General features: G+C 49.8%; 1 protein-coding gene across 9 annotated transcripts in view; it reads right to left on the bottom strand.

Moving 5' to 3' along the window:
- Positions 1-3,203: 3,203 nt before the first annotated feature.
- Positions 3,204-23,803, bottom strand: part of CAB39L (calcium binding protein 39 like) — a 108,803-nt gene continuing 88,203 nt past the window's right edge. For all 9 annotated transcript variants that reach the window (XM_025478375.3, XM_049099475.1, XM_049099476.1 and 6 more), the window contains 3 exons: positions 23,288-23,353; positions 15,101-15,244; positions 3,204-5,009 (listed from right to left, as the gene is read on the bottom strand). In XM_025478375.3, the coding sequence (XP_025334160.1) occupies positions 4,830-5,009; positions 15,101-15,244; positions 23,288-23,353 (390 nt within the window). In that variant the 3' untranslated portion in view covers positions 3,204-4,829. The remainder of the gene's footprint in view (positions 5,010-15,100; positions 15,245-23,287; positions 23,354-23,803) is intronic.

Raw genomic sequence — 23,803 nt, 5'->3', positions numbered from 1 at the left:
CCGGTGATGTGGTCTGGGCTCCTGGATCCAGCCACGCCTGAAACTGGAGACACTCTGGAGCTCCCAGGTATGTGAACTTCCTTTTTCCTTTTATTCCTTTTCTTTTTTCTGCCCAAGCGTATTAGAGGCCTATTTCTTTCTTGCAGTGGAAGAGGCCCGCGCTGGCCAAGGCCCTCGGAGCCCTTGCAGAGTTGGGTCGTCCTGAGCCAGGAGAAGGGACGGCTTTCCGATGAGTTAGGGTGTCAGCCGTGGTGGGGCTTGGAGGAGATTCAGGAGAGCATGGGGGGGGTGGCCAGCAGGAGAGGAGGTGATGGGGGACAGACAAGGGAGTCAGGGGGACTGCGACCGGCTGCGGGTGGCCCCACTTGAGCAGGAGCTTCAGGGTACCGACCCAAGGGGCTCCCTGGAAGTGGCCCCGGGCCCCCAGGGGAAGCCGCCCAGGAGCCCTGAGGGGGGCACGGGGCAGAGGCTGTGCCCGGGCAGCAGGCGGGGTGGCCTGGTGATCTGCAGCCTCTCCCACCCGCAGGTCGTGCGTCCTTGTCACTGACCCTGGTTCCTGGGGATCGGGGGCTGTCGGCGGGGAGGCTCCTGCTCCCTGCGGCCTGGGCGGCCTGAGGCCCTTCCTCGGTGAGTGGACACGACCCCCAGGGTAGGGGGGATGGAAGGGCTGCGGGGACCCGGGAATGGCCGCGGGGAGGAGCCCGGGGCCCTGCAGGTCACCCCACAGGCCGCGCACACCGAGGCCCCGGCAGGACCCCAGCCCTTCCTGGCTGCGGGGCCTGCACGGTCCTGGGCGCCCCTTCCCCGCCTCCTCTGGCCCCGGGCCTGCGGGTGTAGACGGCCCAGCACCTGCACCTGAGCTCGGGGCCTGGGGGAACGTCCCGCGCAGGGGAGGGCAGGACGGCGCTGCCGCAAGGACTGCCTCCTGCTCGGCCTCGCCTCCGCCTCCGCACCCGGTGGCACCCAGGCTCCCCCGTGCAGGGGCCCTCCCCCCTCCCCCCAGGCCCCCTCCCCGCCCGGCCCTTAGGACTTGCCTGGGCCCCAGAGCCCGCGTGCACCTGTCACCCCCGCGCTGCCCTCCGGGCCCTCACCCCTGCGCCCCCCGCCGGGCAGGTCCCCCAGCCCCGGGCCTGGCAGGCGCCCTCCTCCCCCTTCCCTTCCAGGCGACGCCGCACAGCCGGCCGTGGTCAATATTAAGTCCTGGACGTCTCGCAAGTTCCGCAGCTCCCGCCTCTGGGCTCTGGGTTTGAATCCTGCTCAGCCACGTGCTCCCGGTGGCTCTCGTGGGCAAGCGAGCCTTTGTGCCTCTGTTTCTCCATCTGCAGAGTCAGGGTGACGAGCACGTGGCCCTCCGGTGGTTCTGAGGACGGAGTTGGGGGCTCGTGAAGCATCTGGAGCGGCGCCGGCCCCAAGCAGGCACCGAGTCAGCGGCAGCGGCCTTGATGGCGGTTATTCCGCCGCTGGGACGGCGTTCAAGGCCCCTCCCCGCGCGCCCCCGCGCCTGCCGCTGCGGCGCCCCCGCGTGTCCCCGGGTCACGGCCTGCGGCCCTGCTGCCAGGTGCGCGCGGTGAGTCCCTCCACGCGGGCCCGGCCCCGGGGCTTCTTTCTGCCCCACTTTTTGGGGCCGGAAACTGCGTGGCGGAGCGGGGGCCGAGGCCAGGTGTGGCGGCCCCGTCGTCGGGCTCCACGGCCTCGCGGGCCCCCCGGCATGTGAGGGGCAGCACCGGGGCGCCGCGGCGCGTGTGGGTGCGGGTCGCGCGGGCCGCCCCGGGGACGGGTGCCGAGGCCAGCGTCCTGGGGCAGCCCCGGGGCCGAGCGGGGGTCAGCGCCCCCGGCCTCCGGGGGGCCACGGCGGCCGTCCCCGGGGCTGCTGTCCCCGGGCCGACCCCTAAGGCGCCGCCAGTCGGTTCAGCGCACGTCGGTGGAGGGAGTCAACCCGGGGCCAGTCCGCGGCTTGGTGGCTCCCGCCTTCGGCCGTCCCCGCTAAACCTCAGGGACTGCAGGTCTAAGGCCTTCCCTGAAGGACGAACGCGCCAGCCCGGCCCCGAACCCCCCCCGCCCCCAGCGGCCTGCAAGCAGCAGCGCGTCGTGCTGGCAAGTTTCCTGCGGCTTCGTGATTTATTTTGCGGGGTGGGTCGTGGCACAGCCCCTGGGGGGGGTCGGTGACCCCGGCGGAGGGACACGTGCGGCCGCCCCGGGAGGCGGGAAACAGCCGCAGGGCAGGGCCGGGGCTCGCGCGGGGCGGGGCGGGGCGGGGCGGGGCGGGGCGGGGCGCCCTTGGAGGCCGGTCGCCGCCCCCGGGGAAGGCTGAAAACCAGGTCCGCGGGGAGGGAGCCCCCATCCCCCCATCCCCCCATCCCCCCACCCCCGGGAATTCAAAAGGGAAGATGCAAAAAATCCCAATTTCCTCTCATTCGAGTAGACTACAAAGTTTTTCACATTAAAAAAACAACAAGCTGGAGCGACTTTCCAGTTGCAGGTTCTGTTGGTTCCGGCGGCCTCTCGGGGAGCCCCTGTGAGCTCCGAGCTTTCGGGGCCGGGGATGGGGCGCCCGGAGGCAGGTGCCCGGGGTGGCCCGTCGCCTCTTCTGCCGCCCTCTCGTCCCCGAGCATCACGCCCTCACCCCGACCCCGGGGGTCCCAGGCCGCGGGGGGGGGGGCACGGAGGACCTCCCGGGGCCCTGGACCCCCCCCGGGCTCCCACCCCGAGGTCGGGGGGCGCAGGAGGAGCGCAGTTGGCGTCAGGCCCCCGTGGGTCTGCATCCCCGGGTCTAGTCCACGCTGCCTGGGGGGTGGAACCGCTCGGAGCCTCAGTTTCCTCGAATGCGAAGTGGGGTGCCCCTGGGGGGCTGGGCGCCCGCGTGTGGGTGCGCAGGGCGGCCACCTGAAGAGGAAGGACACTGAGCACCCAGCGTGCGGCACCTCCTGGGTGAGTCTGTATTGAAACGTGTGTTTTGCAATCGCGTATTAACCGGGATCTTCTCAAATTTCCATTCTCACAACATTTACGGTGAATCTTGTGCAAACGTATTTTGACGGCGGGCGTCTTGCTCCCCCAACCCCCCTCTCGCGTTAATAATTCACAAATTTGTATCACGCAAACCCCCAGCTACCTCGTGGACTGCCTCTTAGGCTTCTAGAGTTTTCTGTTTTGATGGGCACAGAGCTGGAATAAGGGCCTGTCCCCAAAGAACTAGTTGAGGCTGGGGCGGAAACAAGATGTTTTATTCATCAAAAAAAAAAAAAAAAGAACTGTGACAAGGCCTTGCTTTCCAGATGGAAACACGTGTCCTACGATGTTGGAAAACAGTGTTAGCAACCAAATGAGTGTCCCACCGCCACTGAGCCTTCTCGTTTTGTTTTTTTTTTTTAAATATTTACAGCAATCAAAGCAGCAGAACCTGGAAAGTCCAATTCTGAACCACTCTGGGCTGTCGGAATATCATGAAGACCCGACTCCGGGGGCCGAGGGCCAGAGGTCCTCACCGGGCAGGGGCGCACAGAACACCTGCCGGGCGGGCCGCAGGCAGCTCTCTCCAGGGCCCCGCGTGGAGGGAGCGGCCTCGGGTAAGTGTGAGAAGGCCCGGCTGGGACCCTACCCTTCACGTTACACACCTGCCGTCTGCTCACACCCACCGTGCCCTCCTGCTGTCGGCCCTGCTGCCCCACGCCAGCGTCCCATCGCGCCGGTGGGGAAGGGAGGTTGGTCCCTCTGCCGCCATCGAAGCCGACCGAGTGGCTGCTAATTAGATTAGGCCGCAGAGCGGGCTTTTGGTCACATGAGAATTCTTGCCCACGTTCGATCACCGGCCGCCGTCGGTGTATGGGCTGCGCTCGGGGTCACGGGGGGGGGGGCTCCTGGGGGGCTCCTCTGGGGCAGGGGCATGGGGGCAGGGGCAAGGGAGCAGGGGCCAGGGCCAGGGCTAGGAGGCAGGGGCAGGGGCAGGGGGTAGGGCCAGGGCTAGGAGGGAGGGGCAGGGGCAGGGCTAGGAGGCAGGGGGTAGGGCCAGGGCTAGGAGGCAGAGGGCAGGGGGGTAGGGGGGCAGGGCCAGGGCTAGGAGGCAGGGGCAGGGGGTAGGGCCAGAGCTAGGAGGGAGGGGCAGGGGCAGGGCTAGGAGGCAGGGGGCAGGGGCAGGGGGTAGGGCCAGGGCTAGGAGGCAGAGGGCAGGGGGGTAGGGGGGCAGGGCCAGGGCTAGGAGGCAGGGGCAGGGGGTAGGGCCAGGGCTAGGAGGGAGGGGCAGGGGCAGGGCTAGGAGGCAGGGGGCAGGGGCAGGGGGTAGGGCCAGGGCTAGGAGGCAGGGGGGTAGGGGGGTAGGGGGGCAGGGCCAGGGCTAGGAGGCAGAGGCAGGGGAGCAGGGGCCAGGGCCAGGGCTAGGATGCAGGGGGCAGGGGGGCAGGGCCAGGGCTAGGAGGCAGGGACCAGGGACCAGGGGCAGGGCCAGGGCTAGGAGGCCAGGGGGCAGGGGCAGGGGGCCAGGGGCAGGGGGCCAGGGGCAGGGGATAAGGCCAGGGCTAGGAGGCAGAGGGCAGGGGGGTAGGGAGGCAGGGGGCAAGGGGGTCCGGGTCCGGGCCAGGGCTAGGAGGCAGGGGGCAGGGGGGCAGGGGGCCGAGGGCAGGGCTAGGGGTCAGGAGGGAAGGGGGCAGGGGCAGAGGGCAGGCAGGGGGCAGGGACCGGGGGCCACCCCGTGGGAGCCCGGGTCGCGCACCCAGGTGGAGTGGCCGGCCAGCCATCCGCACACCGGGCCGGCGGGCTCTGCTGGGAGGCGGCCGCACTGCCGCTGTCGCCCCGGGTCTCCCTGGCCGCGTCCACGCAGCCGCCGGGAGCGCAGGTCAAGGGCTGCTCCTCTTCAGGTCGCGGATCTGCCGCATCAGGTAGTTCTTCTCGTCGCTGAACTGCTCGTCGTCCGTCCTTTCCTTCTGGAAGCTGCTCAGAAACTCAAGGAGTTTGGGCTGATTCTTGAGCAGAATCTCCACGACGGGCTGTGCTTTGTGAGGACTGGCCACGAACACCTGTGGGCCAAGGAACCCGCGTGAGGCAGGGTGCGGGCCGGGGACCTGCTGGGTTCCCTGCCTCCACGGGGAAAAATACACAGGGGTGTAGGGGCCCTATGAGGAGGGAAGGAAGGGCTGTGGAGGCTCAAAGGAGTGAAGGTAACATTAGATTATGTGGAGTTATCATGTGACATGAGCTAGTCCATGGATCAGAGTTTTCTATCTCCTCTTGAGTCAGTTTTGGTCTGTAAATTCCTAGGGATTTGTCCACTTCATTTACATTATCTAATTTGTTAGAGTAGGCTACAATGACTCGTAGTATTCTCTTAATGATTTTTTTAAACATTGCTATAAGGGGATTGAATTGGGAATCAAAAACCTCCCAACAAAGAGAGAAGCCCAGGACCAAATGAGTTCACTGGTAAGTTCTAAAAACTTTTAAAGAAGAATTAATACGGGTCCATTTCAAATTCTTCCCAAAAAAATAAAAGAGAAAGGAACACTTCCTAATTGGCTCTATGAGGCTAGACTTACCCTGATCGCAAGGCTAGACAAACACATTATGAGAAAACTGCAGACCAATATCCTTTATGAGTAAATATGTAAAAATCCTCCAGAAGATATAAGCAACCTGAGCTAGCATCATACCAAAAGGATTACCTGCCATCAACCAGTGGAATTTATTCTAGAAATACAGTGGAAGTTCAACATAATAAAACCGATCGATGTCATATACCACATATATGGGGTTGAACTGTGTCCCTTCAAAATATGAGTAAGTCCTAACCCTCAGTATTTATAAATGTGACCTTATTACAGATACGATCCAATCCAGGTGGGGTCATCCTGGATTAGGGAGGGTCCTAATCCAAGGGTCTGTATCCTTATAAGAAGAAGAAAATTAGGACAAAGAGGCACATGGGGTTAAACAGAGGAAAAGGTCATGTAAAGATGAAGATAGATATTGCAATTATTCATTTATAAGCCAAGGAATGCCAAGGATTACTGGCAATCACCAGAAGCTAGAGGACAAGCATAGAACAGATTATCCCAGAGAACCTCTCCCAAAAGACCCTGCAGCACTAGGCAACCAATATACCACATTTTTTTAAAAAGATTTATTTATTTATTTATTTATTTATTTATTTATTTATTTATGATAGACACAGAGAGAGAGAGAGAGAGAGAGACAGGCAGAGGGAGAAGCAGGCTCCATGCAGGGAGCCCGATGCGGGACTCGATCCCGGGACCCCGGAGTCACGCCCTGGGCCAAAGGCAGATGCTAAACCGCTGACCCAGCCAGGGATCCCAATATACCACATTAATAAAATGAGAAGAAGTCACACCATCACTGCAGTTGAAGCAGAAAGTATTTGGCAAGAGAATGAAGTTGGGCCCCTACCTCACACTGAAAACGAAAATTAAATCAAAATCAATGAAAGACCTTGATACAAGAACTCATAAGACTTTTAAGGGAAAATCATGACCTTGGATTGGGCAGCGGTTTCTTAGCTCTGCCACCAAAAGCATGAGAAACAAAAGAGAAAAGGGATAAACTGAACCTCATCAAAATGTACGACTTTTGTGTATCAAAGGATATTATCAAAGAGACTGAAAAGACGACACACAGCACCGGAGAGGATTATTGCAAATCTTATGTATGATCCATGTCTGGTATCCAGAAGACATGAAGACTCTGTGCAATTTGACAACAACAAAAAAACAAGCCTTTTCTAAAAGGGGCAAAGGAATGGAACAGACGTTTCTCCAAAGAAGACACATGAATAGGGCAGCCCTGGTGGCTCAGCGGTTTAGCGCTGCCTTCAGCCCAGGGCGTGATCCCGGGGTCCCGGGATCAAGTCCCACGTCGGGCTCCCTGCGTGGAGCCTGCTTCTCCCTCTGCCTGTGTCTCTGCCTCTCTCTCTCTCTCATGAGTAAATAAAATCTTTAAAAAATATACACAAATGGCCAATAAGCACATGAACAGACAGATGCTCAACATCATCAGATCACCAGTCATCGGGGAAATGCAAACCCAAACCACAATGGGGTGTCACTTCACACGCACTAGGATGGCTATGATACAACAGATCTGAAAGCAGGTGTAGGTAAGGAAGGGGAGAGGCCGGACGGCGGCGGTGCTGGTGGGCAGGTGTGAGGCGCGGCCTCGGCAGCCAGCAGCTTGGCAGGAAGTACCAGGAGGTCACCAGCCAATGACCACGAGGCCAAAATTCCACTCCTAAGTGCGGATCGAGAGAATTAAAGAAACACCGTTCCCATAACACTCATACGCGAGGGTTCCTAGCAGCACGATTCACAACAGCCCCACGTCCATCAATGGGGAACGTGTGGCACATCTGTACGATGCACACACGGCAGCCACGCAACGGGAAGAGCGATCATCCTACAACACGGACGAACCTCAAAACCACGCTGAGGAGAGAAAGCACTCAGAGGGCCATGCGGAATCATCCTGCTTATAGGAAGCATCTGGAATAGGGAAGCCGTCGAGAGCCGAAGCAGGGGAGGGAGGCCGAGGGCGAGGGGTCCGGGACAATGAGCAGCAACTGCCCGATGGGTCCTTTTGGGGTGTGATGTTCCGGAACTCAGTAGCGCAGTCGGGCAGCACTGGAAATACGGCAAACGCCACCCAACTGTACACGTTCAGATGGTCACAGTGCTGAGGTTACGTGACGACGATCAAGTCGAACTGTCACTCACACATATTGGAGCAAGGACCCTCGACTGGTTCACACCGTATGTAACACCTGTTCGCGGCTGCGTGTCCGAAAATCACACACTGAAGCCACACGTGTGGCTCGCGTGGTTGCCACTTGTTTACAAGGGAGTTGCTGCCAAGTGTTAGCTAGAAATGGTCTGGCATTTTGTGGTTAACTACATAAATAACTCGGAACAGTCTTTCTAAAAAAGAAATTTAAATATTTTGGACAAACTAAGCTTCTCTGTTTCAATCCAAAATAAAGGTGAAATAGGGGCGCCTGGGTGGCTCAGGAGGTGAAGCATCTGCCTTGGGCTCAGGTGGCGGCCCAGGGTCCTGGGATGGGGCCCGCCTCAGTTTGTAAACTGCTTCTTCCTCTCCCCCTGCGGCTCCCCCTGCTTGTGCTCTTGCTCTCTCTGTGTCAGATAAATAAATAACATCTTAAAAAAAAATATATATATAAATGTGAAATGTAGAGGAATTTGTAGTCAGGCATCCCTGGATTAACGACACTGAATCCACACACCATACACCTAAAAAATGCCAAATTTGTTTTCAAGTTTTAAAATTTTCCCTATTTTGACTTTTTATGGCTCATGAATGCTGCTGCCTGCATAGGTGGCTGCTGATTAGAGGCAGGTGACACAACCATGCATGGCTCCCCCCGGCAGGGCCGGGACCCTGAAGGCCCCAGTGAGGGCTAGAGGTGAGCCAGTACCATCAGGAATGCAGTTTGTTTTTTAAAAAAAATTTTTAAAGATTTTATTTATTCATTCATGAGAGACACAGAGAGAGAGAGAGGCAGAGACATAAGCAGAGGAAGAAGCAGGCTCCTTGCGGGGAGCCCAATGGGAGACTTGATCCCGGGACCCCAGGGTCACGCCCTGAGCTGAAGGCAGGTGCTCAACCGCTGAGCCACCCAGGGATCCCCAGGAACGCAGTTTAAAAAAATATTTATTTACTTGAGAGAGAGAGAGTATGGGGGGGAGCAGAGGGAGGGGAGGGAGAAGCGAGCTCCCCACTGAGCAGGGAGCCCGATGCAGGACTCGATCCCAGGACCCAGGACCATAACCTGAGCCCAAGGCAGATGCTCACCCCACGGAGCCTCCCAGGTGCCCCCAGGGAACCCACTTCTAAATCAGGGTACAGTGAGCCAAATCTTCGGAGTATTATGTGCCGAATAGGGAGTTTCTTGGTTCTCTGTCTGCTGCACCTATTTTCTTCTTAAATGCTACTCTCAGACCATCCCCAAGCAAGTTAAACAAACGGAACTACCTGTGGCTTCTCTTTTTACAGTGCGGTCGGTCTTAACTGGCTGCGTCCCTTAATTTACACATATTTCAGAAATGTGATTTATGGAGTTCTCAAGCCCTCGTTAGAGAAGGGCAAATAGCATGACCACAACTCAAATATTTTTGACTCAGAAAACTAAGCATACTCTGCTGTCCATTTTAGGCCTGAATGCTTTTCATGCAAAGTGTAAAAAAAAAAAAAAAAAAAGTGTACTTCTTACACACACACATGCGTTCGTTTCATTCAAATTCTATTTCGTCACAAAGGATTTGCACGAGACAAGGCCTGGGAAGGTGAGCTTTCTGCTCTGCCGACCTCGCCATCTGTGAGGTTGCTCTGTGCGTGGACCTGAAACCGCGGCTCCCGTTATAGTCACGCAAGTAACCCCAAGGAGCCTTCCTTCCACTGAAGCGTAAAACGAGGCCGTCTCAGTCTCAAGACTCATCACCTCAAATAAATACAAACCTGAGCAATAAAATGTTTAGAATATTTTGACCCAATTCTTGCTAATATTGATCAGAGACAGTAACCTTTTCTTTCCTGTTTAAGAAAAAAAAACCTCATCCCTGCGTCCGCGGGCTGGCTGAGGACGATGAGCACCCGTGAGCCCTCCACGGGCCGGACAGAGCCCCGCCATATGTGCAGGGAGGAACAAAACAAAACAAAACAAAAGAACCCTGGGAAGGAAGTGGGGATAGAGGAGGAGAGCAGCTTGGAAGTTCTGGAAGCTCTAAAAATCTCCAAAATCTCCAGAGATCCTCCTCCTCACTGTCACCACCCTTGTCATCAGTCTGATTATGAAACTGATACATGTGGAAAACTAGGAAAATGGAGAAAAGAAGACACAAAAAAGTAAGAAAAGAATCTCTTAAATAGTTCCTCCACCCAAAGATAACTGATTATTTGGTGTATATCCCCTTTGTATGCATTTTTTTTTCTGTGCATACAGCCGTATGTAAATATAGTCTACACAAAACTGGGCTTGCAATCTGTATGTGGTGGTTTGTAAACTGCTTTTCTGCTTAATGTTTTTTTTTTATTTTTTAAATAGAGAGAGAGACAGAGAGAGGGAGCACAAGCAGGAGGAGGGGCGGAGGGGGAGGGAGAAGCAGGCTCCCTGCTAAGCGGGGAGCCCCGACGTGGGGCTCGATCCCAGGACCCCAGGGGTCATGACCTGGGCCCGAAGGCAGATGCTTAACTGACCGAGCCACCCCAGGCACCCTGTTTAATGTTTTTAATATTTACAGCTTCTTATGTTAAGCAAGCCAACCACCATTTAAAGTATAGTCAGGGCTACAGACAACGGCTTTGGCAATCTGGAATCCAAGTCTTTGGGATCTACAAATTGCACGTAACTGTGCAAATTACGTAGGAAATGACATGTTTATTCCAAAATGACATGGAAAAGCCACTTTTAAAAATTCCTTATCCTAAGAGCATTCACACTTCCTATTATAAATATTACCAGTCTCCACTTTTCTTACATTCTACTGCAACCATGTACTTTAAAGTAGCTGAAAATATTATCAATACTCGGCACCAGGATTATCGAACTGAGTAATACAGTTAGATATTTTTGGGTGATGTTGCTAACGTTGGTCGCAAGTGCCCACTGCAAACCTTTCTATAAACAAACACAGAATTGGTTATTTTATGAATTTTTAAAGAAAGTATTTTAAAAGAGGGGAAGCCTTATTTTCTCCTCTGCTGCTCCATGAAATAAGCAAAACGAGCGCAATGTGTTCCAACGAAGGCAGGATACAGTTAAGCGTTCTGCACTAAGGTAGTCGATGAAACATTAAGTTGGTATAAACACCTTCTGACTGTACTGTTAACATTTTTAGAAGAATTATTAGTATCACATCAGCTTATAGCTGATTCCTGAATTCACCTGGCCCCACTGTTCTCTCCATCAGCAGACGTAGATTTGGTACGTCGAGACCAGAGAGGCTGGCCTGCTAAAAAAAACCGAGTCCCTAAGGAAGTGGGTAATTGATGGTTAGGCTTTCACCAAATTAATCCGTAATTCTGCATTGTTTTCAGTAAGGCCACAAGAAACGGGTATTTCTTGGGTACTTTTTTTTAGGTGAATTGTCAAACCGGCTGTTGTCGGAACAAGTGAGGGTGGAGCTTCTTGGTTTCGTGGAAATGGCAATTGCAGCCAACTGCTAGGATCTGAGTGACGGAGCTGTACACTCAGGAGCATTTTTGTCACCAGGCCATCGCCTGAGTTCCAGCAGTTCTAAGAAGTGGGTCAGAAGGTAGAGACGACCCCTGTCCCCGATACGGTTTCGTGGGAAATGGTATCATGGTCCTTTGCTATAAGGCAGTAACCAGGGAAAGGAAAGGGAGCTCGGCTCAGAGCTGATACCTACGTTCATCTTGGGCCCATCCCTGGGAAAGCAGAGAGGGCCGCAAAGGTTTCCGGAACCGAGCTGGTATCTTAGAACTAGACTTCGACTTAGATTCCACTTTAACGCTTGCATTTTACAAGCGAGGAAACAGATCCAGATGGCGCTGCCCAAAGTCACTGGTGGCAACTAAGCCAGAACCAACACCCGGGTCTCCTGACTTCATCCAGCGCTTTCCCACCACAACCTCCCGCTTGTCCACAGCAGAAAATCACGTGAAATGGTATCTCCTTCAATTCCTTGAACTTACCAGCAAGCTAATGAAAATAATCTGGCAAAGGCATTTTGAGCAGTGTGTTCCACATTTTCTGCACCTCCTAGAAGGTGCTTTGGGGAGGAGCTATTAATACAGAACTGTGAGAAAAAAAAAAAAAAAAAAAAAAACCTCTAGGACTCAGCTGTTCCTTCTTCTAAATAACAAAATGGTGTATTTGGCAAGTGAACGATTCGGTTCATACTTCAGCGGCAGAAACATAGGGTACAGGGTAGGCCCCGTTCATACACGTACAGTAAACAAGAGGTCAGCTGTGTTTATATGCACCTACTCTGGCCAATGATGGGATGATCCAGATTCCAAGGACGGAAGTAGGTTATTTCTATTTGGCCACCCACTGAATACTTCCATAATACTGCACTTTTGAACAACATTCTGTGAAGCTTGTTCTCGTCTCAGATGATACATTAAGATCCCGTGGGAGCTGAGGACATGGCTCATGCCACCTACGATGTCGGCAGTCAGAGGGGTCTTGGGAGGGTCTATCATTTGTACTGTGTGGGCATCTTCTAGTGCTACAGCCGTTGATTTGCACTTCTTGGTATTTGCGTTTAATATTTTTTATGGAATAATTCTAACACGGAGCAGAGTACAGCAGTAACGTATCGGGCTCATGTTCCCACTGTGTGTGCTATCAAAATCTAAAATTTCTGAATTGCCTTCAGATTCTTTGATAAAATACAAATACATATATACAATATATATAATTGGAAGCTGTTGGTCACCTCTTCATGATACCATCCTCCCCCCTACTTGTCCCCGCTGAGGTGACTGCTCTCCTGAATTTGGTATTTGTCACCCCCATACAGGTTTTTAGACTATTAACTGCACCAGTCTGAGTCCATATACAGTGCTGTTGTGCATGTTTTCGACCTTTCAATCAGTAACATCCTTTTAACATTTGTTTATTCCACTCAAGGTCTGGGATTTACCCACACGGATGTGAATATAACTCAATGAATTTTAATCCATTACTTTGTGCTACTGTATGGATACAGCACCATTTATTTTCCCCATCTCCAGTTGATGCCCATTTGTGTGTTTTTCTCATTTTGTACCATTCTAAACAATGTGATAAACATTTTTGTACACGGTTCCTTATGCACATGTGCAAGAATGTGTCTAAAAAACTGCTGAGGGGGTGGGGTGCCTAGGTGGCTCAGTCGGTTAAGTATCCGACTCTCCATCTCCGCTCAGGTCTTAGTCTCAGGGTCGTGAGTTCGAGCCCCGTGTTGGGCTACCCGCTGGGTGTGGAGCCTACTTAAAAAGAGATTGCTAAAAAAATAAATAAATAAAGATTGCTGAAAGATGAGATTTCAGGATTGAAGAATATGCATGCGGTCGGTTCTTTGACTAAATTGCTCTTCAAAGTGGTTGTACAGCTTCTATTGCCCTCCAACCTTACCAATATCTGATTTGTAAGACTTAAGTATTTTACCATTCTGAAGAATGTGAAACGATACTGCATTGATATTTCAATGGCCATTTCCAATGTTACTTAGTAAGATGATCGTCTTCACCTATTTATTGACCAATCGGGTTCTCTCATCTGTAATTCTTCAACTTGCATCCTTTGCCCATTTTTCTATTGAATTCTTTCTCTAAGTGACTTGTCATTGTATGTATCACATTCTATCCTGCCTTTTAACTTTGCTTATTGTCTTTTTGAACAGAAGTTCTAAATTTGGATGTCGTTGGGACGCCTGGGTGGCTCAGCGGTTGAGTGTCTGCCTTCTGCCCAGGCCGTGACCCTGGGGTCCCAGGATTGAGTCCTGCATCGAGCTCCCTGCAGGGAGCCTACTTCTCCCTCTGCCTGTGTCTCTGCCTCTCTCTGTGTGTCTCTCATGCATAAATAAATAAAATCTTAAAAAAATTTTTTTGATGTAGTTAACTAGACACTTCTATTATGTCTTGTGATTCTATTTTTTTTAAAGATTTTATTTATTTATTCATAGACACAGAGAGAGAAAGAGGCAGAGACACAGGCAGAGGGAGAAGCAGGCTCCATGCAGGGAGGGGAGCCTGATGTGGGACTTGATCCCGGGTCTCCAGGATCACACCCCAGGCTGCAGGCGGCGCCAAACCACTGTGCCACCGGGGCTGCCCTCTTTCTTTTTAAAGGAATTCTGCCTTCCTTAATATCACAAAGACAGCTCTCATTGTCTCTTCTAAAAATTAAAAGATGTCTTCATTTACTATAAATCCATTAGTCTAAATATCTGGTAGAGTGGATTCCCCTACGTTGCTCTTTTTCAAAATTGCCACAGCCATTGTTTTACCACATAAATTTTAGATTCAGCTTGTCAAGTTCCAGAAGTCCTGTTGGGATTTTGAACATAACCTGAACGGAATTTATAAACTAATTTGGTAATTGAATTGCTCTAGTGGCTTTTTGGACAATTTTAAAGACCTGGTGGCTGAAAGATGGACTAAAAAAAAAAAATTTTTTTTTACCCCTCAAAGAAATGATACCTTATAAACTGCCATGTCTCTCCCATTTACAGACTTATAAATTCAATTGGTGAATATACATTATAAAGACCTAAAAAAGCCTGGAGCTCTCCTGACTCTTAATTCTGCTCCAGATATCTATCCTAAGAAAATAATCGTAAACGTGGGGGGCGGGGGGATCCTAGCTGGATATAGAAAATGCTCATTGCAGCATTTCTCCCAGTAGGAAAAAATGGAAATAACCTAAATATAAAAAACAGAGGCATGATTAAGCCAGAGTAAACAAACCCAATGATGGACTATGCCAATAAAACTCGTGGCTCTAAGACTCATAGAGAACAACAATGACTTAGTGTTCACTTCTGGAAAAGCATTAAGTGATAAAATTAGGATATCAATTTTGCATACCATGTGATTACAGCTGCAGGAAAAAACCTTCAAATAATCTGCATAGGAAAATAAGACCTACTAAAATCTTTACAACAGTTTGGTTAGAAACAGGGATTGCAGATGACAGATTTCTCCTGCCAACTAGTTTGCATCTGTTGCGAAATGCATTTAAAAAAATATCTCTAAACAAGTAATGCAAGTGAGTTGTACCCCAGAATTTCTTCAGGGCTTCATTTAAGGCTCAAAGAAACACTTAGGGCCGGGAGCAAAGCGTTCAAATTCCGACACTCGGGATTTGGATTTTGGCTTTGTCAGCTGATTATTTTGGTGACTTTTGGGAAACAGTATCCACCTATTTTCTCAGTGGAAAAAATGAAAACATTTAGAGATAGGGATTAGAAACAAACGGGCATTCATTCTAGAATAACTCTAGAATTTCGTCCAAGTCATGCAAAAAAATGGAAAGACTGCCTATTTCATTCTCTCTCTCGAGTATAAAGGAGGGTGAACAGCAGGGAGAGTTTGCCATTTGAAAGTGAGAAATGCCCGCGTTACTTTTGTCGCACTTTACCTTAAAGACATGGAAGGCTTCAAACTGAATGTTGGGGCTTTTGTCTCGAAGGAGGTTCATCATCAGTTTGAGGTTCTCTGGCTTGCTGATGTACTTTGTCATGATGGCAAAGTTGTGTCGGTCCAGGATCAGTTCACCCAGCAGCTACAAAACAGAAACAAAGACAAAAGCCCACAAAATTAAAGCAATACAATCTGCCTGGGAGTCATCGGATTCAAAATGTATCACACTTCTTCCTGAAGAACAAACTCTTAAGTGTGGTTAGGAATGTTGATATAAAAAAAGAAATTGAGAGTCCCTAAAGTGCATCTTACATTTAGCACAGGCATGAAAGGAGTAGTTGTTATTAAGTTATTTTAAGCTTTTCACACAGTTTGGCTCAAGTCGGTGATTAATACATTTCTGAATCTTTTTTTTTTTTTTAAAGCCAGTCATTGCTGCAGCTTAAAAAAGCTCTCTCTGTAGCTGTCATCTAGAGCCAGCCAGAAGCGAGTTCATTATTTTCACTGCTCACTTTAATCTTGCTTCCCGGTACTGCATTGCCTCTTAGGCCTTATGGTGGAATAAGAATAACGAAACTGACTCTACAGTTACACCTCCTTTCCCTGAATAAATGTACTCTAGTAGCTTCCTGGGAAAGTAGGTCATGCCAAGTGAGTCTTACCTTCCCTCTAACTTTTATTACAAAACCTGCTAGAGAGCTGGTTGGGGGGTGGGAGAAATCATTGGCTGAGTCCATACAAAGTTTAATATACACAGCAAGTTTTTAAGGAAAAGTAAAACAAAACGTTTTTTTGATGACAAATTAATAGCTCCCCGCAAATGCACAATTATTCCATATTATGAACTGAATATGTAACATCCCGTGCCTCTGTAAAACCTACATGTTGAAACCCTAATCCCAAGTGTGATGGTACCAGGAGGTAGGACTTTCGGGAAGTAGGATCGCAGGAAGGGGACAGGTGCTCTTCTCAAACAGACCCCAGAGGCTCTCTCACTGAGGGCACCCTGATCTTGGACTGCCCAGCCTCCAAAACTATGAGAAATGAATATTGCGGAAGCCACCCAGTCTGTGGTATTTTTGTCATAGCAGCCCAGACTGAGACACTTCAAAACAAAACAAAAATATCCCAAGGTGGGCAGCCCGGCTGGCCCAGCGGTTTAGCACCGCCTTCAGCCCAGGGCATGATTCTGGAGTCCTGGGATCGAGCCCCATGTCGGGCTCCCGCATGGAGCCTGCTTCTCCCTCTGTCTGTGTCTTTGCCTCTGTGTGTGTGTGTCTCATGAATAAATAAATAAAACCTTAAAAAAAACCCCAAGGAGTGGAATGTCTGGGGGGCTCTGTCGGTTGAGCGTCTGCCTTCAGCTCTGGTCGTGATCCTGGGGTCCCAGGATCGAGTCCCACATCGGGCTCCTTTCCCTGCTCAGCGGGGAGCCTGCTCCTCTCCCTCCCTCTGTCTCTCTCCCTTGCTTGTGCGCACTCCTCTCTCTCAAAATACATAAATAAAATCTTTACAAAAAGAAAATGCCCCAAGTGAGAATAGTTGACCCTCTAGCAGCAACAGTTGACCATTCTCTACCTCGTGAACTATTATTCTCATGTACTGGTAGCAATTCCTAAAACTCCAGCAGCCAGGCAGCTGAAATGTGCCCCCACATAGTTTTATATATGATCTACTTATTTTCGGATTCTCCTATCCACTGGGCTTTTTCTGGATGCTTCGGGATGGTAATCCACCGTACAGGTGGTTACAGAAGTCCTGGGTGGGAGGGGAAGGCGGGAGAAAGCTGTCCATCACAATCCAGTCTAGCAGCAGAACCACCGGGGTGTGTACGCAACGGTGCAGGTGTGTGTGTGTGCCTGTGAGTGTGAGTGTGTGTCTGGCTGCCAGTAAACAAACCACCTTGCCTGTGATGTATTGTTTGTCTACTTAACAAAAAAGAACTATGAATCTTCAGTTTACTTTGGTGCATGAAAATAGTGTTTGTTGAACGTACCAAGTGATGACCACTGTTAGACGTTAGCTGGTTGCCTCAATCGTGGGACCGCGGTCCTGGAAACTGTTCGTCTTCATTTTCCTTAATCTCTCTGCAGCACCTAAAAGCTAACTAACATTCTTCTGGAAACTTCCTTGCTCTTGGTTTCAAGACCACTGCATTCTTCTGGTCTCTTAACCTCCTGCACATTGTTCCTTTGCTTCTGTGTTCCTGCTCCCCTTCCTTCTGCTCTAGACATGGAGGAATTTCCCAAGTGCTCTATGTGAATCTCTGCTCTTTCTTCTCCTCCTAGGCTCATCTATGCCCATGGCTTCCACTGGAGCATCTGGGAAGAGGTCTCCCAAACCTACATTTCGAGTCTCAAAGTTTCTTTTTTTTTTTTTTAATTTTTATTTATTTATGATAGTCACAGAGAGAGAGAGAGAGAGAGAGAGAGAGAGGCAGAGACACAGGCAGAGGGAGAAGCAGGCTCCATGCACCGGGAGCCTGATGTGGGATTCGATCCCGGGTCTCCAGGATCGCGCCCTGGGCCAAAGGCAGGCGCCAAACCGCTGCGCCACCCAGGGATCCCCTCAAAGTTTCTTTTTCCTGAGCTCTATACCAGCGGACCCTTTACCGGTGTCCCTGAAACCAGTTCCTTTTCCTCTTTGTCAATGACACCACCTCAGGAAGAGCTCAAACCCTCCTCGGCTCCTTCCTCCCCTCGCCCCTCGCGTCAAATCCACGTCCAAGGTCTGCCAATTTTCCGTCTGTAAATGTCTCGGACATCCTTCGTTCCACTTTCACTGCCCGTATCCTCTTTCCAACCCTCACCACCTGTCACCCGGCTCCTGTGGCAGCCCACAGCACGGTCCCTTCTTCAGTGTAGACCCAATCAAGTCCATCCTGCACCGTGTGCCAGATGCACCTTCCTGAGCATCAGCCCTATTCGTGTCACTAATTCCACCAAGAGAGTGAAAGAATAAACAAACGGATCCCTGGATGCCTGTGGATTTAGGGGGAAAACAAACTCCTCAGGATGGCGTTCAAAGCCCTCTGTGCTGTGGAGTCGCTTCTGCTTCATTCTGCTTTATCCTCTCGAGCCCCGATGGCTCCTCAATCTCCTGCCTCTGCGGCGTCCCTCTTCTTGCTCCCAATGCCTTCCCCAGCTTTACTTAGAGGTAATTGATAAATAGACATATTTGAAGTGCACATCATCCTGGTTTGAAATATGTTCACATTGTGAAACATTTACCAGCATCAAGCTAATGAACGCACCCGTCGCCTCAGAGCTACCCTTGGGCTTGCTGTGTGCTGAGAATGCTTAGATCTACTCTCAGAAATTTCAAGGCCTTAGCGCAGCACAGTCAACTACAGTCCCCATGCTGTGCATCGGAGCCTCAGCCCTGAGCCTTCTCGTAACTGAAAGTTTGTACCCGGTGACCAACACCTCCCAGCCCCGACCCCAGCGCCTGGGAACCACCACGCCACCTGTTGCTCTGGGCCCTGTTTCTCCCCAGCTGCACTCACTTTGCCCTGCCGTACAGACCCACTTGCCTCTTGAGAACATTAGGTCTGTATGGGCACGTATCCAGCTGTGTTTCTGTTTATACCCTTTATAACTTAACTATGTGATGTGCGTGGGTGCTGTTGGGGAAATAAGGTCCACAAACTGCAGAAAAGAAAGCGAGCAGTTTGATTATTGAATAGATATATCCACAGCACAACATTATACATTTCTGTGGCAAAGACACTAGGAAAGACAGGTAAAATTCCTCCTTGTTTATCCGGCCATGCAGCTACAATCCATTATGTCTGTATCTTCTCAAGATGAAGGGGAACCTGTCCCTTGGAAGCGGACTTGACAGCTGCCTTGCACTATGCACCCTTCACAGCTCACTCTGAACCCACCTGGCCGGAGCTAGCTACTTGCTTTAGCTAATTGCCTTTATTCAGCTGATAAAGAGAATAACAGAACTTTTATCTGACGAGCAAATGGTTACAGCTTGGAGAGCAGCACTGAGGTTAATTTCCCCGATGTTGGGAAGGGAGACATGCTATCTTCCTGTGTTCACGTGCCAGCAGGTGGCTCCCAGACTCTCTAAAAAAAACCCAACCACTTCTGGGTTGTAAAGCTGGCACGATTTATATTTGTACATAAAATATACCCACTGAAGATATACATAGGCATATGCAGCTATGCTTCCTTACAGACACAGATATAGAGCCATCTATAGATTCTATACTGATATAAAGATCTATATAAAATGCACATAAAAATCGAATATAATACATATCACAAAATACAGATACATATACAGAGAGTACACACATATATCAAAAGGTCTCTTCAACAATAAAGACATTTCATTAAAATTTACCCTTAAAGTTTGCACTCACACACACTCAATTTCAAGTGACATAAGTTAAATTCAGATTAAGTCATTTTAATTTTTATTACTTGGGGATGCCTACATGTAAATTTTACCCAATCTATCCTCTGCTAACATAATCCCACTACTTTTCTGAAACAATCAATTGTATTAAATCATCTGGCCAACAACACTGACTCTTTTAGCCAAGAAGTGTTTGTCTATTTTAATTAATACTGACAATGACAAAATGCTGCATTTAACCATGATACAAAGTGCTTAACACGATACTGTAACAGGTAAAATGGAGAGATCTTTGTTTTTGGTTCTCTATGTCAGATTTTATAGGCCTCTGTATTACAGAATAAAGCCAAGCACAGCAAACAGAAATAATGACTTTTTAAAAAAACTTGTGTGTTAATGAAATTGACCAGAGCCAAAAACAACCCCCCGAAAATTCTACCAAGCTTCTTTTGAATTATAATCTTTCTTGCTAGTAATTAAATGGCTCCAAAGAAGATAAGAAATAAATTCCCTAAGCTCTGTCATGTGAGGGGAAGGAATTTCTCTGTTAATTATTTTTTATTGACATCAGGCATCTAAGCACCCCAAGGTAGTTCAGAAAAACTTGGAGCATGATTAACAAAAGACAGCTGGCAGCAAGTACTTTGGAGCCAGAAAGCAGCCTGGCTTTAAGACAGTTAATCACTTACAGGATACTGTCCGTATACTCTTCTAATAATCTTTTAATAATGGTAATAATAATAACAATAATCTAATAAACTCTCTTATTTTCTAAAACAATGAAGCATCTATGTACGAAATATTACAGAATGTGGAGATGTAAACATAGCTGTGCCAAGACAGAACATATTGCTACCACGGACCTAATTCTCAGAAGGAAAAACCAACAGTGCACCAGCAGGGCTCTCCTAAACAACGTTTTTCTGATAAAGACAAGAATACGTGGAATTTAATGAGCTCTCTCCTGGAATACAGTGAGATAAGACCATTTTAGTGATGTCTCCGCCTGTAATCTAGCATTCAAAAAAAAAAAGGGCAAATCTTTCATACTCATTCTAACAGCTTCTGCATCCTGAGATACGCTTTCTCTGTCTTTTACTAGTTCTCTTTTTTTTCTTTTAGTGTCCAACCGGCGCTTGGCTTTACCATCCCGTAAATAAAATATTTGTGAGACACTCCACTATCGAAGATTTTAGGCAAGAGTGGCAGCAAGGTGGTACATCTGGGTTAGGATTAATAAAGAACAGGCAGGAAGCCTTGTGGGAGGGTGGGGCATCTGTGAATACCCAGGAAGCGCCATCAAGCGGAAAAGGAGGAGTTTCAAGGCCACATGCAGACTCAGCTGCTGCTCGCTGTGGCCCGGGGACGAGCGCAGGTGTCCAGCGCAGGTGTCTAGCACCGAGCCCCGCGGCAGGGGGCTGCACAGTGCAGACGGAGGCGCTGCCGGCAGCAAAGGGGGATCCTTCCCGCTCCCCTTCACTACCCACCAAAATTGTATTAGGGTGGCGATCACACACCCTTTCCACCAACAGGCTTCTGTCTTCAAATGCAAATGCCTCCTGCTAGGGCACAGGACAAGGTGGGGGCTGGTGACACCTTGAGAAGGCAAGGGGGGCAATGGGCACAAGGGCGGGAGGGGACAACAGGGTGGCAGGAAGGAAAAAGCAGGGAGAAGGCCCAAGAGGGAGGTGTTCGGGGGGGGGGGGGGGGGGGGGGAGCAATGTAAGCTTTGTAACGGCGCTCAATGCCCTAGACACAGTCGATCATGGGAAGATTTCTATCACGAATTCCTGTCACTGCTGGAAAAATGGTCCAAGGATAAATTCCCAACTTAGTGCAATCACCTTAGTTTACACCAATGCTGCTACTTTGGCTCAAGATCTTACAGATTCCCACTAAAAAGAGGAAGGACTTGGAAAATGTATGAGTGATTTGATCAGTCATATGCGGGCCCCTCGGGGCGCCGTCCTCTCAGTTTCTTTGGGATATCGGAGTGGGATGGGATGTGAAGGGCAGGGATGCAGCTCTCACTGACGTCCCCCTCCCGGAGGAGCAGTCCAACCTCCTCTTGACCAAATGGCTGCTTGAGACGGAGGAAGGGGGGAGGGAGGGGAGGGCTGAAAGGAGAGGGTCCCAAGCCGACTCCATGCTGAGCGTGGAGCCTGATGTGGGGCTCGATCTCTCGGATGCTCAACTGACTGTGCCACCCAGCCACCCCCCAGGCCCCCTGAGGCCCCCCCAGGCACCTTTTCTCAAGGAGGGAAGGCAGCCCGCTGACTATGTGGCCCTACCCTGCTGGGCTGCCTGACTCATGGGGGAGGCGGGACCTCCCACGGGCATTTCATAGGTGATATGACCCCCGACAGCAAGTGCCCCTCGGTCACACGCACAACCCCATCACCCCAGTCATCACCTCCTGTCCTCGTGCCCTCCTTAACTGTTCTAAAATCACCGGAAAGTTATATATTTATGTATGTTTATCTATTTTTTCTTAGATATTTTATTTATTTATCTGAGAGACAGACAGAGAGAGAGAGAGAGAGAGAGAGAGAGATTGCACAAGCCGGGAAGGAGGGGCAGGGGGAGAGGGAGAGGCAGGCTTCCTGCTGAGCAGGGAGCCCCGTGTGGGGCTCGATCCTGGGGCCCTGGGATCCTGACCCGAGCTGAAGGCAGATGTGTAACCCACGGAGCCACCAGGTGCCCCTGTTTGTCTATTGTCTGTTCTCCCCCAACAGAATGTAGGTCCATAGAGGTGCAACTTCATTTTGTTGTTGGCTGTCGCCGTAATGTTAGCAACAGGAACACATAGATGCTTGCTGACCAGACGGACTGCCCTGTTATTACCCTCCTCGCCGCCCCCACCTCCGAACCTAATCCAACGAAGCTATCAGCAGATAACTGAGAGTTGACTTTATTTTCTTTTCCAGCTGGTGATACCGTCTTTTAACCGCTTTCCAGAGTCTGTTTCACTGTTAATAACTGGCATTTTTAGAAAAGCACAGTTTGGGGGTATGTGATTAAGTACCCAGATTTATTAAAGATTATTCTTTTTAAAGAACGACTATTTTCATAGCTCAGAATCTTGGCTGGAAATACAATTTGAAGGTGTCAATGTTAAACGGTGGAGGCATTAAAAAGGACCTGCAGTAAAACATTACAAGAATGCTCAGAGGATGGAACCCAGAAATGCTATATGGTGCAAAAAAAAAAAGAAAAATCTTTAGAAAAATATATTACAAATAGAGGTAAGTGTGTCTCAGAAGCCCCATCACATAACCGTTTCTTCTCCCTTTCTTTCCAAAACAGGTCACTAAGTCATTTACAGAGAGATGTACAAGAGAAATATAGTCACTAGTTTTCTGTTTCAGATGCACTGAAAGAGAGCCACAGGAGGACTTTGCTGATTCCTCCTTGTAAACAGTAATTCAGATCTTAATTTCAAGCCAAGAGTGATTTCTTTTCATCTCCAGGAAATACATCCTAGGAGACAAGTGTGGTTTTATTTAAATTAATAATTTAAATGTTATTTAAATTAAATTTCTTGATTTTTCTTTCTGAGCTGAGATATACTACATTCTACTTCATCATGTACTTATTATTTATATTGTTACTTCCAAAAAGTATTTGAGGCAGGGCACTTAAACATGGTCTTGCTACAAAGCACACACATAACATGAGACATACTTTCCAAACTACAACAAAAACAAAAAAGGGCCCTTTAATTCTTCTCTATGTACTTATCCACTAAGAGCCACCACTTACTAACAAGGTACCAACTGATAGAAGCTCATAACTTAAAGAAATCTGATATTACCTTTAAAGATTGTCTCTTAGTCACATAATTCTCAGACAGAAGCAATTTCTCATAGTCTTCAAAAATCTAAGGAAAAGAAAACAAATGTGAGAGTTTAAGACCAGCCGTGGTTTCTCTGCATTAGGTTTGCTTGCTGCCTTGCTTCAAAAGTAACCCCCGAGCCCCAGGCCAGTGCAGCCTGGCGACCGCTTGGCCCCATGCCGACGCCACTGTCCCAAGGCGGCTTTCCCCCACTGCATCATGCTCACCGGAGGGTAGGAAGGCCCAGTGATGCCACAGACGGCCTTCTCCATTTTACTCTCGTCCCTCAAATTAACAATTGAGTAGAAAAATGGAGTAGTTGAGTCCTCTCAATAAATCCTTTTGGAGAGAACGTCTATCAACCCATCTATTAAGTGAGTAGTGAAGTAACACATTTCATGCCATTTTAGAGAAATTTAGATCATGCAGCCTCGCTGGTAGCTATTAGCGCGCGAATGATTTTAGAAAGAGGTCAAGCAGCACAAGGGCTTCGCA

The sequence above is a fragment of the Canis lupus genome, chromosome 22 (assembly GCF_003254725.2).
Source record: "Canis lupus dingo isolate Sandy chromosome 22, ASM325472v2, whole genome shotgun sequence".
Lineage (NCBI taxonomy): Eukaryota > Metazoa > Chordata > Mammalia > Carnivora > Canidae > Canis > Canis lupus.
Note: the sequence above shows the minus strand (reverse complement) of the source record. Positions and strands in the feature narration are given on the sequence as shown.